The sequence below is a fragment of the Anser anser genome (genome assembly GCF_964211835.1).
Source record: "Anser anser genome assembly, contig: HAP1_SCAFFOLD_101, whole genome shotgun sequence".
NCBI classification, from domain to species: Eukaryota; Metazoa; Chordata; class Aves; order Anseriformes; family Anatidae; genus Anser; species Anser anser.
Genome location: NW_028154042.1, coordinates 311662 through 325481, shown reverse-complemented (window position 1 = coordinate 325481; position 13820 = coordinate 311662). Strand labels below are relative to the sequence as shown.

The following is a 13820-nucleotide window of genomic DNA, read 5'->3' as shown; positions in this document are numbered from 1 at the left end:
GGGCCCCGTGACGGCACCGAACGCGGGGGGGGGGCGGTATGGCCTCGGGCGGCGCGACCGGTAGCGGCGCGACCGGCAGCGGCATGGCCGGCGGTGGCAGGGCCGGTGGCGGCGGGGCGCCGGGCGGCAGCCCAGGAGCCCGATCAGGAGGAGGAGGAGCAGGAGGAGGAGGAGGAGGAGGAGGAGCGGCCGGCGGCAAGGTGAAGAGGCGGCGCCACCGTTTGGGCGCCGCGAAGCCCCCCTGTGCCAGGAGCAAGCGGGTGAGGAGCGGCCCCCCCACAGCGGGCCCTTCCCCCTCAGCCCACCAGTTACCCCCTTACTTACCCCCTTACCTTACCCGCCCCTTTATCCCCTTAGTTACCCCCTACCCACCTCCTTACCCCCTTAGTTACCCCCTCGACCGCTTAGTTACCCCCTTAGTTACCCCCTCAACGGCTTAGTTACCCCCTTAGTTACCCCCTCAGCCCCTTCCTAACCCCCTCAGTTACCCCCTCAGCCCCTTACTTACCCCCTTACCCCTCTACCCAGCCCATTACCCCCCTCCTCCCCCTCCCCTTCACCCCCAGCCCGCTGCCCTCAGGACCCCCAGTGCCACCCCCAGGGCTTTCCCCGCTCCCTGCACCCCTCCTCAGCCCATCATCAATTCTCTGAACGTTACCTGCCAGGCTTTGCTTCTCGTTTGTGCTGTAGGGTACAGCAGGTTGACGGTGAAAGCGGTCCGTCAATTCGGGGTGTGAAAATCCCCGTGCTGGAGGGGGGACGCGCCGAGATCCCTCCCAGCAGCTCTTTGCTAAGAAATGTCAGGACGCCCAGAGAGATGCTCTGGAGATGCCCTCTGCACATGTTTGTTCAGCCAAAACCTCTCCGCTATTAAATGAGCAACGTAGCTGAGGGGATTGATTATCATATGCAAAACCAAGGGAGCGCTACGCATGGATAGCTGCTCATTTAGGTTTTTATCACTTGCAGAAATGCCAAGTCCCTTATACCACATATTGACAATCAATCTTGTCCATCTAAAGCTGGCCTGGAAGGGCAATGCAAACATTCCCCACGCTTACAGAGCAACCGTTGAAACCTCTGGCTTGAACAGTGCATTAATGTTGAAAGTGCCATAGCTTGCGTGTGCCGACACTGTGTAGCTAACTGATAAACCTTACACGTGGATTAAAAATAATCAGTGGAGATGGTTTTCTAACTTTTCCATTGTCTGTTATCTCTGCGTGTTTTCCAGTAGGTTTATTTAAAGAGTGTGCCAGAGCAAACACGTGCGTGGGGATATCTGGGGGATTCTGCACAGAGAATGGCTGCTGCACATCCAGCGCAGATCAAATTAACAGTAACTTATCGGGGAAGAATTTTAATGATTTGATAAATAAACAAACTGATAGGTGTTACATGTGTGCATTTATTATAGCAGTTAGCTTTGTAACCAGACGAATCGTGCAAATGTTCATAACGTAAAAGGACGAGCTTTGAGCAGATAGCTTGCTTAGAGCATTTGTCAATTAATTTCAGTTTATTTTCAATATCATGTCCACTCTGCAGAAGGTTCTGTGGCTTAATGTTAATTGTCTCTCAGTGATGCAGTTGGGGAGGCACGAAAGCGACCGATGCGATTTTGTGAGGTTATACCTCTGGTTCTGATCCCTACCCCGCTGTTTTTCTCATCCTTCCCCCTACAACTTTAGTCGATAAGTCGATTCTTAGAAATACTTAAATAGATGTGTTTTGTGTGCTTGTGATCGTAATTACAGCCCACCAAACCCTCTGTCTCTTACCATTAAGCTCTGAAGGTGCCTGGGCACTGTAGGCAGTATAGTTAGCAGCTTCAAAGTTCCTGGGAACTAGTCCTGGATCTAATTTACTTTTTTTTTTTCCCCCTGCCTGCAGGAGGGATGATTAGCAGGATGCCTAGCTCATGATTGTCAGCTTTCTGGATATTAATTTTTATTATTAATTTTTATTATTAATTATATTCATTTATATTAATTTATCTTTTATTTAACCGTAGTTCCTGGGGCTTTCGGTCAGGTGGGAATTCTCTGATCGTACCCGATGTATGCCGCAGAGTCAGTCTTCTACAAAATACAGCAACAGCTTTAGAAGGCTCTTGCAAGAGGAGGTGCTGGTGCTATAGCTATAGCTGTGTTTCTTCCAGGACATCTTCTGGGTTAGCCTGACTGTTGAGAGCAGAACTGTTTTTTGTGCGTATAGTCACTGCAATTCAGCATTACTAAAATTGAAAATATTTAGATTCACTGATTTTAATGGGTAGTATGGTCCTGACTGTCGCAGTAGATAATTGCTGAACTTCTGGTTTAGTTGGTTTTCACAGGAGGGTGCGAAGAGGAAGAGTCCTGGAACAAGTCTGTAGGTCAGGAGCTGTTCAGGCGTAGAGTTTCCTGATAGCCTTGCAGATTGACGACCTGCTGGTGAATTTTGGCAGAGGTTTCAAAACTTTGAACCTTGCCAAGGTCACTTGGAAGTGCAGAAAGTGATAGGTAGTTGTAAATCAATCTTAGGTGAATTTTAGGTTTACCAGAAGTGTAGCGATCCTATGCCAGGGATCAACCTCGTCGTCGTCTTCTGAATATTTGCTGTATAATATCTGTCTTCAAGGTCCGTGGAAGGTGGTATCCCAGCATATGCTGTTGACTGCGTTTCTGTAATTAAGTGTTTTTTCTTTCAAGCAGGGAATAATTAGCAGAATGACAGAAACGGTGAAAAATATTGTACCGGCCTGGCTGCAGAAGTATTTCAATAAGCGTGAGGAGGAGTGTGTAGACAGAAATGAATCTGCAAACCAGGAGGAGACTCCGGTAAACTATCATCACGATTATGCAGATGAAGATACCATAATCAATGAGAGATTCACGCCTGAACCAGCAGGAATTAGTAGACGAGGTATGTGAAAAATCATTTGGAATTCTGGCCATCTGTATTTATTCACAGATTTCTAGTTTTGAATCTGAATTTCAAAAGGAAATTGGAATGAGGGTTTTGACAGAATGAAAAAAAAAAACAAACAATCAAAAAAGTCGAAACAACTGTTTGTGAAACCGTCTTAGCTTTAAACTGTATACACAGTTACGAAGCATACATCTTATGCTCTTGGAAGGCATCAGTTAACTTTAGGTACTCTATTAGCCAGGTGCTAAATGCTGAAAATAAGTCATTTGCAAGTGTGCTGGGTTGCATTTTCCATCTTTTAAAAGATATGGAATGAAAATCTGTCTAATTGCCTAAGGCAATTAAAAAAATTAATTTGTTTTGCAGTCTTCGAAACAAAAGACTAGATGCTAGAATGGCAGAGGAAAATTCCGTCTCGTGTCCCGACTTTGTTTGTTTTGTTTTGTTTTTTTTTTGTTTTGGGCTTTGATCAATTTAGTAAAGTTCCTCGTTAACTTGATGGTGAACTGGGGAACTTGTGCACGGATGTGGTTTATGAGATTATTATCCTTAAAATATTCAATAACTTTAAGGTCTACGCGGGGGGAGGGGGTGTCTTTGAAAAGGTATTTGGACCGTTGGCAACGAGGTTTGCAACTCCTTTACCTCATGAAAGATTAATTTGTCTTATATCCAGTGCCTCTCACTGTTCCTGTAGTCCTGTTGTATAAATTTGCATCTATTCTTATTTGAGTTTCTCTTAAATTAGCTGTTTTGGGGAAGTCAGCTTTTAATAAGTAAAGAAGTTTTGTCTGAGCGTGCGTAGGTAACCATAGATAATGTGGAAAGTCAGTTGCTTCTGTTGTTGGCAGAATCAAAAAATAAGGAGGAAATATCTTTGCCTCCAATCTCATCTAATTGTAAACAAGGAGATTGATGGCTTTCTGTGTAGCTGTAGCTTGGGAATGAGTTTGGAGAAAAGAATAGAGAAGGTCTTCGTGACTGAGGAACACATGTTGGCTTTCCTATGTAACTGCGTGAAAGGAGCTTTCAGTAAGAACAGCTGCACTGCAAGCTTGCTAACTCCAGGAGATCAGGAGCAGGTGGACACCCTGGAACCTTTTGCAGCTTATGTTGCTGTCCGTGGGTGTTGCTTACTATGCTTAAGAATAAGATTATTTTTTTTAATTATTACTACATTTTGAAACCAATGTGTTTCTTCAGTTCTGAGGTATCAGTGTGCTGGAGCCTATATTGGGTGGCCTTCCGCCTGAAGAACTTTCTGTATCTCAAACGGTGCTGTCCTAAAAATCTGCTCATGGTTTGGAGAGCTAATTAGTGGTACTGCAGTGGTTATGAAGATTGAACTAACTAGTTTAAGCTTCAGTTCAAGTATCAAGAGGATAGTGGCTCAAAGTCATTTGAATTGCCCAGATTCCTGGGAGAGACAGTAGGCTTTCATCAGGCAAAATACCCATGAATAGTTCCATTCATTTAGCAAGATAGACTTCAAGGCCACCTATTCCAGGCCACTGGCATTGTTTGCAGACCCTTTGCTTCAAGAGGGAAAAATGCTCATCTGGTTACTTGGGTCAACATCCTTGTCCCTTGGGTCAAAATCCCAATAGTTAATGGGTAGGAGATGATGTTTTGCCTCTAACGTGAGCTGATATGGAAGAACTTGGGAAAAAAGTACTGCAAACGTTCATTTTCATGTTGTGTATTCAGATTAATGTAACCTTTGTTCCAATATTATGGAAGCTGCAGTGTTATCTGTAATTTACCGTGTAATCTCAAATTTTGTAAAGCTTATTGCAAGCTGTACATGGGAGAAGGAGTATATATGTTTGATTTAGTGAACGGCCAAGTCAGCGTTAGAGCATTTGAGCACGGGGTCAGAATGTGGTGTTGTAAATCCTCATAGTTAACTACTTCTGGATGCAACATTAATACTGTGTATCGCAAGCAGTGTTGTTGTTGTAGCCAGACAGTTAGATGCAACCGTATCTGGGTGAGGAAGAAGTTAAATTTGGCTTCTCTCTTTTTGCGCTTAGAACTTGGCAATAGCATGGCTGTCGATAGGAAACAGGTTTTGGCTTCTGTGAGCTTGTCTATAGCAAAGCTAATTATCTCCCTGTTCTTGTCTAGAACCATCCACAAGTAGATCAGCACTGAACTTCCCAGTTGTGTTAACAAGGCCCTCTCTTCATCGGAGCCGTCTGAATTATACCATGCTGGATTCTCCTGTCCCACCTTGTCAGCCCTCGACATCTTCTATATTTGGCATTGGCAGTCCTAGGCTGTCCTTCATAAAAGAAATAGAAGATTCTACCTCTCAACAAGACGATGATAACATCTCAACAACCAGTGATTCCTCCTCTAGAGCATCTGATGAAGGTGATTTTTGTGTTCTCTGTTTAATTGACTTTTTTTTTAATGTGAAGTACCTTGCGTTCTTTAATATTCCACATCACCTTAGTAAATAAAATAGGTGAATGTCAACTTTGGATGCGAGAATTAAATTGAATTTTTAGTGTTTTAGAAGTATATAATCCTATCACCTTTTTAATAGAAGCGTGCTTTGGAATACGTTTATGATACCCTGATGTTAGAAAGAGTCAATGCTGAAATATACACATTCAGCTAGGTTATATGTAAATTTTGAACTGGGACGGTAGGAAATCAGGCTGACTTGCCGTAGCTTGACAACTAGGCTGATTGTCTAGAAGGAAGAGTGACTCAGAATATCTAACAGACAGCTGGTTAAATGTGAATAAGTGCAGGTGACAAACAGGAACACGAGATGTTTTCCTGTGTTTCAGCAAGAGAAGATAAAGAAACTACTCTGTCATAAGCTATAGGCTGTTTTTTGACCTTTCTTGGTAGAAGGCTTCAGCTGTCAATACTTTCATGTCTTTTGCCAAATTCATTGAGGAAAGCACACCATTTTAAAATAAAAAATAAGCATCGTGTCGATGTAGGTTGGTACGTAGGTCTTCTCGCTGAAAGGGCGAACAGCAGGTTTGCAGCTTTTTCTAGTCCCCCATATAGACAGGGACTGACGTGTGCTCAGCAGGTTTTGCAGAGAACTTTTGTACAGCTGAGAGTAGAGTTGCTGGGCTTTAGCAATATAACCTGAGTGCACTAGAACTTTCTGGTGTGTCTTCGTAAAACATACATGGGCAGAAGATCGTTAACTCTTAGAGCAGCCTTTGGGGAATCTTCCAGGTTTAAAACCTATGCGATTATGATCTGTGCTGGCCTCCAGCCTTTTACCAACACAGAAAAAAGCTTTGTCCGTACAAATGCACTGATGTTTATGCGGTCCTCTTTTATCTTAGCCTGAAGGAAAAAAATATCTGCATTGGAAGCACAGTATTAACTTGGTAAGATTGCTGAAAACTACTTGCAGCTCTGTGAACAGTTTTCAAGTTTGTAGGTGATACTTGGTTTTCAGTCTGTACGTGAAGTTGATCTATTTAAAGAAGCTGAAGTCATGCTTATTTTTCTGTATTGAAGAACTTGAATTAGTGTGATCTTTATTGTTAAAGTTCTGTACGTACGAGAGGCATTTACATCTAGCATACGTCATTTTGGCAGATGTTGCAGTTTTAAAAAATACTTCATCGTCACTGCTCTGGCCCACACAAGATGAAAGAACTCATTCCCTCTCGCAGCATTCTGCAGCTAGCTCTAAGAAACCTGCATTCAGTTTATTTGTTTTTGGAGGACTGTGTCCTGTAAGTACTGCACAGTATTTCTTTTAATCAGTTTGAATGTGTACCTGTTTTTCTATCCACTTCTCATACTGTGTTTCCGTAGGTACGTGGAAGCACGTCTGTTTTTAAGCAAAACCAGCTTGGGTTTTCTCCATTTTACCCCGGAAAGACGGCCTATGCCGGTGGTGCAGCTGTAAGATCAAGGCAGCCAAAGACGGAACCTTATCAGGTATGAGAAAAGTAGTGTAGTGGGAAATAGTGATGGAAATAAAAAAAGCAGCACTGCCAAAGGAGCTTTGAGCAGGGAGCTGAATATGTGGTAACAGTTGCTCTTCTGCCCTCTTGGTCTACAAAAATAGACGTCTGAGATTGATTTCTGTTTAAATTCTTTAATGACAGTTTTTACCACAGGTAATACTTGTCAGAAAGAACAAGAATGACAGTTTGGGCTAGTTGTTGGTAGTTGGGGTTTCCTCTGTTGTTAGGTCTTTCAAAAAATTCCATTCAAGTGCCATTGTCTGCCTCTGACTACATTACGTTAAAATAACTTGATGCAAAAAAACCAATGACAGCATAACTTTGAAAACTTGTGTTTATGGTAGCAAAAGCTACAGTAGTCAAACCTGGCTAATATTTATCTGTGGATCTTCTTTTCCAAGCATGCCTACATTCATGCTATGGATATGTTGTATAAACCTGCAGTCTTTGAAAATATCTAAAATCAACTTTGCTGATCCTTTGTTCTTCTGGTACACAGAGGCATGCAGGACTAAATGCAGTCCCAAGATAAGCAGTAACATGCTTTCTGTTTTGAACGATTCATATAGTTCTTGGAGAGAGTTATTTGCCCCCAAGAGTTCTTGGAAATAGCAAATAAAAACTGCTGACAACTCTGATTAGCTAGAGCTGAATCGAAAAGGAAAGTCAAATCAGGTTTGGTAGGAATGTATTTAAATGAAAGTGACTTTTATCGATAAATCAAAAGGAATTTGAAGAAAATGAAAACGCGGGTTTGCTGGCTCTGTTCTGACAGTCCATTTGTGCAACGGAAAAAGGGCAGTACAAGTACCTCACTTACGGGAAACCTTGAAACCTTGTGGTGCAAAGCTGGGAACCCTCTTTGGTCGGCTATTTTTGTTTTTTACAATATTACTGCATTATGGTAAAAAGAGGAACCAAAATACTAGGCTTTTAAAGGAGAGAGTAGCTTGCTTCTTGCTGCTTGCTGTGAATGACAGCAAGGTACTAGAGAGTCCAGCGAAGGGCCACCAAGAAGATCAAGGGACTGGGAGCACCTCTCCTCTGAGGAGAGGCAGGGACTGCTGGGCCTGTTTAGCATGGAGGAGAGGAGGTTTGGGGGGATCTTATTGGTGTATATAAATACCTGAATGGATGGTGCAAAGAGCATAGAGAGCCATTGTGTTTTCAGCGGTGCCCAGTGCCAGGTCAAGAGGCAACAGGCACAAACTGAAACGTGAGGCTCTGTCTGAGCATCAGGAAATGCTTTTGCACTGTGCGGGTGATGGAGCCCTGGCACAGGTTGCCCGGAGAGGCTGTGGAGTCTCCCTCTTTGGAGGTCTTCAAGAGCTGACTTGACATGGTCCTGGGCAGCCTGCTCGGGGTGGCCCTGCTTGAGCGGGGGGGTAGACCAGGCGATCTCTAGAGGTCACTTCCAACCTTAACCATTCTGTGGTTCTGTGAGTCTCACTTGTGTTTTTACACGCTGCGTGGTCTGCTTCCTGTCTTCACATCGTGTGATAAGCACAGTGTGGTTATTTGAGGGGTTTAACCTGGGAAGAAAAAAAGTCACACCAAAGGAAGTTTTTGACTGATATTTGAAGTTGGGTGGTGCAAATAAACAGTTTACTTTTTCAGTGTAATGTTTAGATCTGTTACAGTTTAAATCAGATCTTTATCTTTTAAGACAAAGATTTGCAGCCAACTTTAATCTTGGGGGAAGGGAGGAAGCAAGAGAGAAGTAAAACTAGTTCCTGGTTATGATTGTATACACTGATTTTAAGATGGTACACTTAGACCATCGTGAAACTCTGAGGTCTGTGTTGTTACTGAAAATGCTTTCTGTACCACAAGCCTTTTCTTGAGTTCTGTTTCCCTGATTACTGCTTCGGAGGCCTTAGCAGTCCTAGCATCATCCGTCTTGACCTTTTACAAGTACGGAGTTCTTTTATTGCTCGTGCAACAAGCACGTGCAAGATGCACTGAGGCCCAAGGTAAACTTCATTAAACTCCGAACGTATTCTCTTCTTTATGGCTTGAACTCCCAGTGACTGCATGTTTCTCTGTCATCAGAATATATTGATTGTATCATCAGTGTAGCCTTGGGACGTAAAAAACATGCCTCCTTAGCTGAGAATTGACCATTGTAACACTTAAAATGCTAATTTTTCAGGCACAAAAGAGAGCGAAAGCTAGAGAAGAAACTGTGCGGTCCCACGCTACCTTGAGTACCTCAGCGTGGTGCATCTTGGAGGCAGTGGAGAAGCTGTCAAGCCCTTTGTTGGTAAATAGCACTTCTTTTAATCTGTTTTTGCTTCATGTGTTTATAAAACTTAGTAAATGTGCCATCAAAGGATAAAGATAAAACTATTCTTCCTTACGTTGTGGCCGGTTTAATTTATTGCGCTGTTTTTTCAACAGGATGCTAAAAGAATGACATCTCTTTTGCCGCTGTGTTGTGTAAGTTGACCATGAACCCCCACATTTTTGTTGCAGGGAACCCTCTCTCTCAGGAGAAAAAAATTGCCCTCTAATATTTATGCTTTGTTTTTTCCCTCAGCCTCCGGACATAGATAAACTGGATATTACTGACTTCCAGTCCAAACGAAGAAAGGTAAGAACCAATAATGTCTTAAGCTGAGGTAGATAACTTTTTCAATGCTTTATCACTATTAGAAAAATTTTCTCAAACCTCAGTGACAACATAGACATCAAATCAAGTTAATATTGGCATGTATCCACAATAGATGATGGGCTGTGAAGATTACTCAGGTTAAGAATTATGTTATCTTTGTAAGTTGAGAGCAACAGCTCTAGAACACACCAAGTCGTTTTATCTTGTCCCCCAACTTGGGGTGAAGCTGCATATTAAAATTCCTCTTGAGGCAAGTTTTCTCTTGAAGAAATGATCACAAATAGAAAAATACTGCTTGAGTGGTCATATAGACTTTGTACAGACTTCCGTGTTCATTCGGGCACAGAAAACTAATTTTTCTGCTTTTTATCACCATTCAAAGTAAAGAGGAGGAAAATTGTTAATTTCCGACGCTATAAATCTTACGCTCCTAAATTCCTATTTGGAGGTAGCACAGAACTGGTGAGAATGCTGTGGTAAAGCATGATTTCCTTTCATTTTGTTTAAAAAATGAAAACTAGTCATCTTTTTTTGATGACTTTAGTTAGGGGTATCATTAAATTGCAAAACTGTACCAGGCACAATAGCTCTTGGTGTATTAAATGCCTAACTGGGGGAATTAATATTTTTCATTTTTACCTTTAAAACCAGCGATGAACCATCGTTGGAGTCTGATAAATTTTCCATAAAATTAAATGGGCATCTCTTTCTGCGAAAACATCTGTGTTTCCAGTATCAGTCTGAGTGTACAAATGACCACTTGTTAAGTGTATGGGCTTCTTAGGCTGGAAATCAAAGTGGACAGTAATACTGGTTGCTTATTGCTTTTAACTCTTTCAATCTCTGTATTGTTTAGCCAGCACAATCTCCATTTGGTAAAGTTCTAAAATGAATGTAGCAGCAACTGCTTAGTTTTTAGGGGGGTAGAGGTTTTTTTTTTTCTTTTTCTTTTCTGACGCTATAAATCTTAACGCTCCTAAATTCCTATTTGGAGGTAGCACAGAACTGGTGATAATGCTGTGGTAAAGCATGATTTCCTTTCATTTTCTTTAAAAAATGAAAACTAGTCATCTTTTTTTGATGACTTTAGTTAGGGGTATTCTTGGGCTTATTAAATTGCAAAACCCTTAAATGACCACTTGAAGATCAGGTGACTGAAGGAAATAACAAGATGTGCAAACTTTTCATCTTCTGTTCTAATGAGAAAAGGGACAGTGTCTCAAGAAGTTTCTGTGCTAATTCCTTGACTGGATGGATGTATAATTAAGTTTACAATCACTTCAGAGTTTACAAACATCTCAGATTTCCTGGACCATCTTTTCACCATCTGCCAAATTACAAGGGCATGGAGAAGTGAAGTATATCATAAATATTATCCAAATAACTAAAACCAAATCTGGTGTGAATTCTCAGTTATATTATAGCAATACACCTGTGATAAGGCATTAAGAAAGATCTGCCAGATTTGCAACAGAGAGCCTGAAATTGTCAGCCACTAAATGAATGTTGCACGCAGCTGTCAGTGGGTGAAAGGAGATAGATTGTCTATTCATAATACTAGAATTCATAATGGTGGCGGGAGAAGGGTAGCCCGTGATGAGAAGCAATTATTTGCTGAGGAGACGATCGTGTGTTTTCCTGCTAAAGTGAACATGCGGTTGACGGAACACTTGTGCACTCGGGCTAAACTTCTGCAGTGGGTAGCAGTGATGTGGTATTTTTCTTATTTCAAGGAACTGTACCAGGCAGAATAGCTCTTGGTGTATTGAATGCCTAACTGGGGGAATTAATATTTTTCTTTTTTACCTTTAAAACCAGCAATGAACCATCGTTCACTCGAAGTAGATTTGTGAACTTACATAAAACATGTCTTATTCAAGGTTTCAAACTGAATGTAATATTTTTTAGAAAGATGTATTTTTATATACTTTAGAGAGAGTGTGAATTCTATTACTAAGAGCTGGGAGATACTGTGAAATTAAAGCTGCAGCGTAAACAAAAATTTCCTGTTGGTATTGATTTGAACAATAGCATGCTTCCTAAGACTGTATTTTCTGATCCTTAAGACCGCAGGCGGAGCCATCGGTAAATCTTGTAGCCTTTAGGGTTTGTTTTCTGTCTGACAGTTCAGTTAAGTCAGTTTTGCAGAACACGCAGTGGTCTGTGTTAAAAATTAACTCTGGTCTGTGAAAATGCTTTGAAAAGGGAAGTCAAACCCACTACTTGAAGTGCATCTAATGCACATGTAAAGCATTGGATCATATTTTAATGAATGAGATTATTGTAAGACTGACAAGTTGGTTTTTTTGAGTGTGTTCTATTGTTTGTGTAACTTTGAAGAGGGAAAATGTAGGGGATGTGAAGCCCAGAAGCCTGTATAATTAGTTGCTTAACACTTCGAATGTTAAATTAATGAATTAAGCTACTGAAAAAAAAAATCACAGTGTGGGCAGAGGAAAAGATAGGAGCATATTCTAGGAACATGGGTTATTTTAATTATGGTAGCATGAATTATTTTGTCTATGAAGCTAACTGCCAAATTTTGAAATGGAATTCAGTCAGACTTTGGCTACTTATATATAGCTTTATGGATTTCGTTACTGGTTTTCTGGTGATTTCCCTCTACAAGTTGAACGGTCTTCAGAATTTTCAAATCGTATTCACTGAGTGCCAAGACCGATGGGGGGAGGTTTATAGTTCTGTAATTTGTTTTCATCAATAAATATTGGAATTAATTTGGGTGGACGTAAGGATAAATTGATTGCTGTTTCCCTTTCAAAGCTGGAATCCCAGAATGCATTCCAGCCTCCACCTGTTAAGAGACTTGTGACACCAATGGTAAACCGTCAACCGATGCGTTATACGCGGTATTCTGAACCATCACCGACTTCAACTACTCAGTCCAGCAAAATTTGCCAGAGAGTAGACACAAAGTACCAAGTGAGTACATTTTTGAGTCCTTATGTGCCTGTTTTTTTTTTCCAGTCTTGGAATGTTTCTCAAACCAATTGTTATCCTATCTTTGCAAAAAGTACTGATAGTATGTTTGAGGCGAGCTTTAAGGCAGTGGGAACCATTGTGAAATAGATTGAGCTTTTATGGATTTAATTCTGTTTTTGGAACACTCAGTGTCTTGTGGTTGTTTTCACGATGTCATGATGTGCTATTGAGTCATCCTGTTCTCAGTGAAAGAATATTAAAAGACAGAAATGTTTTCCTTTTATATTCTCATGTACACAAAGCTGTCACTGATGAAACATGCTCGTGTTCTGTGTAAACTATTCCAGGTGAGCTATGTGCTCCAAGTGAGAGTTCTGACAATGTGCTGAGTTATCGGTTTTGATTGCTTTGGAGTAGATGGAGTCTGATAAATTTTCCATAAAATTAAATGGGCATCTCTTTCTGCGAAAACATCTGTGTTTCCAGTATCAGTCTGAGTGTACAAATGACCACGTGTTAAGTGTATGGGCTTTTTAGGCTGGAAATCAAAGTGGACAGTAATACTGGTTGCTTATTGCTTTTAACTCTTTCAATCTCTGTATTGTTTAGCCAGCACAATCTCCATTTGGTAAAGTTCTAAAATGAATGTAGCAGCAACTGCTTAGTTTTTAGGGGGGTAGAGTTTTTTTTTTTTCTTGTTTGTTGATAAATGATAGAAAACAGAAAAGTATGTCCCTTTTACGGGGTTGGCAAACACAAGTTTTGATGAAAACTCTCCCCCCCACACACACAATTTTTGTCATTTTGTTTAAAATAATTACTTTCTTTGTTAGAGGATTTGACAAATTTGATTTAGTGTTCTATCAGTTTGTCCTCAATGCTGAGTGAAGCAGTGATGCTTACTTTAGCCCCAAAATTTAACTGAACTGTACCCACAATGCTGAATTAGGGAACAACGTTAAGTAGGTGAGGTGTATTCAGGGCTATAAAATTAAAAATAAATAAATAAAATAAAAACCACAAAAAAACACATGAAGTGGTTGTTGGTACTTTGTGTATTCTGTACATATTCAGCTAAGTCTTGAACTAAACTTAACTTGCAGGGGATGAGAGAGAAGACTTTGCCTGCAGAACAGCGAGCAGAACCATCTGAAAGGTATGACATCTATTAATTTAAAACTTACTTGAAGAAAGAAAGAAATCTCCTTTTTCAGTACGGTCTGCACCTGAAAGGTGGTGACAGTTCTCAGTAAAAGGAATGGGAAATCCAATGAAAATTTTGTATTTTGAGGCAGCTGCAAAGTCTGGATTGTGTTTGAAGATCAATATAACTTTGAGAAAATTGTTGTTTTTATGAAAGGAAGGAAGATGAGCAAGAATAAAAGTACTGATACACC

General features: G+C 40.9%; 1 protein-coding gene and 1 long non-coding RNA gene across 2 annotated transcripts; both read left to right on the top strand.

Annotated features, from left to right (window-relative positions):
* Positions 1-201: 201 nt before the first annotated feature.
* On the top strand, positions 202-5242 carry LOC310890916 (nuclear pore complex protein Nup153-like; the record flags this gene model as incomplete). Its single annotated transcript, XM_083853238.1, has 4 exons — positions 202-260; positions 2697-2907; positions 5041-5194; positions 5236-5242. The coding sequence occupies exons 2-4, from the start codon at positions 2712-2714 to the stop codon at positions 5240-5242; spliced, it is 357 nt and encodes a 118-aa protein (XP_083709364.1). The 5' UTR covers positions 202-260; positions 2697-2711.
* Positions 5243-9268: 4026 nt separating this feature from the next.
* Positions 9269-12314, top strand: LOC310890921. Its single transcript, XR_014577351.1, has 3 exons — positions 9269-9308; positions 9409-9462; positions 12265-12314. It is a non-coding gene; the product is annotated as an uncharacterized lncRNA (long non-coding RNA).
* The last annotated feature ends 1506 nt before the right edge of the window (positions 12315-13820 follow it).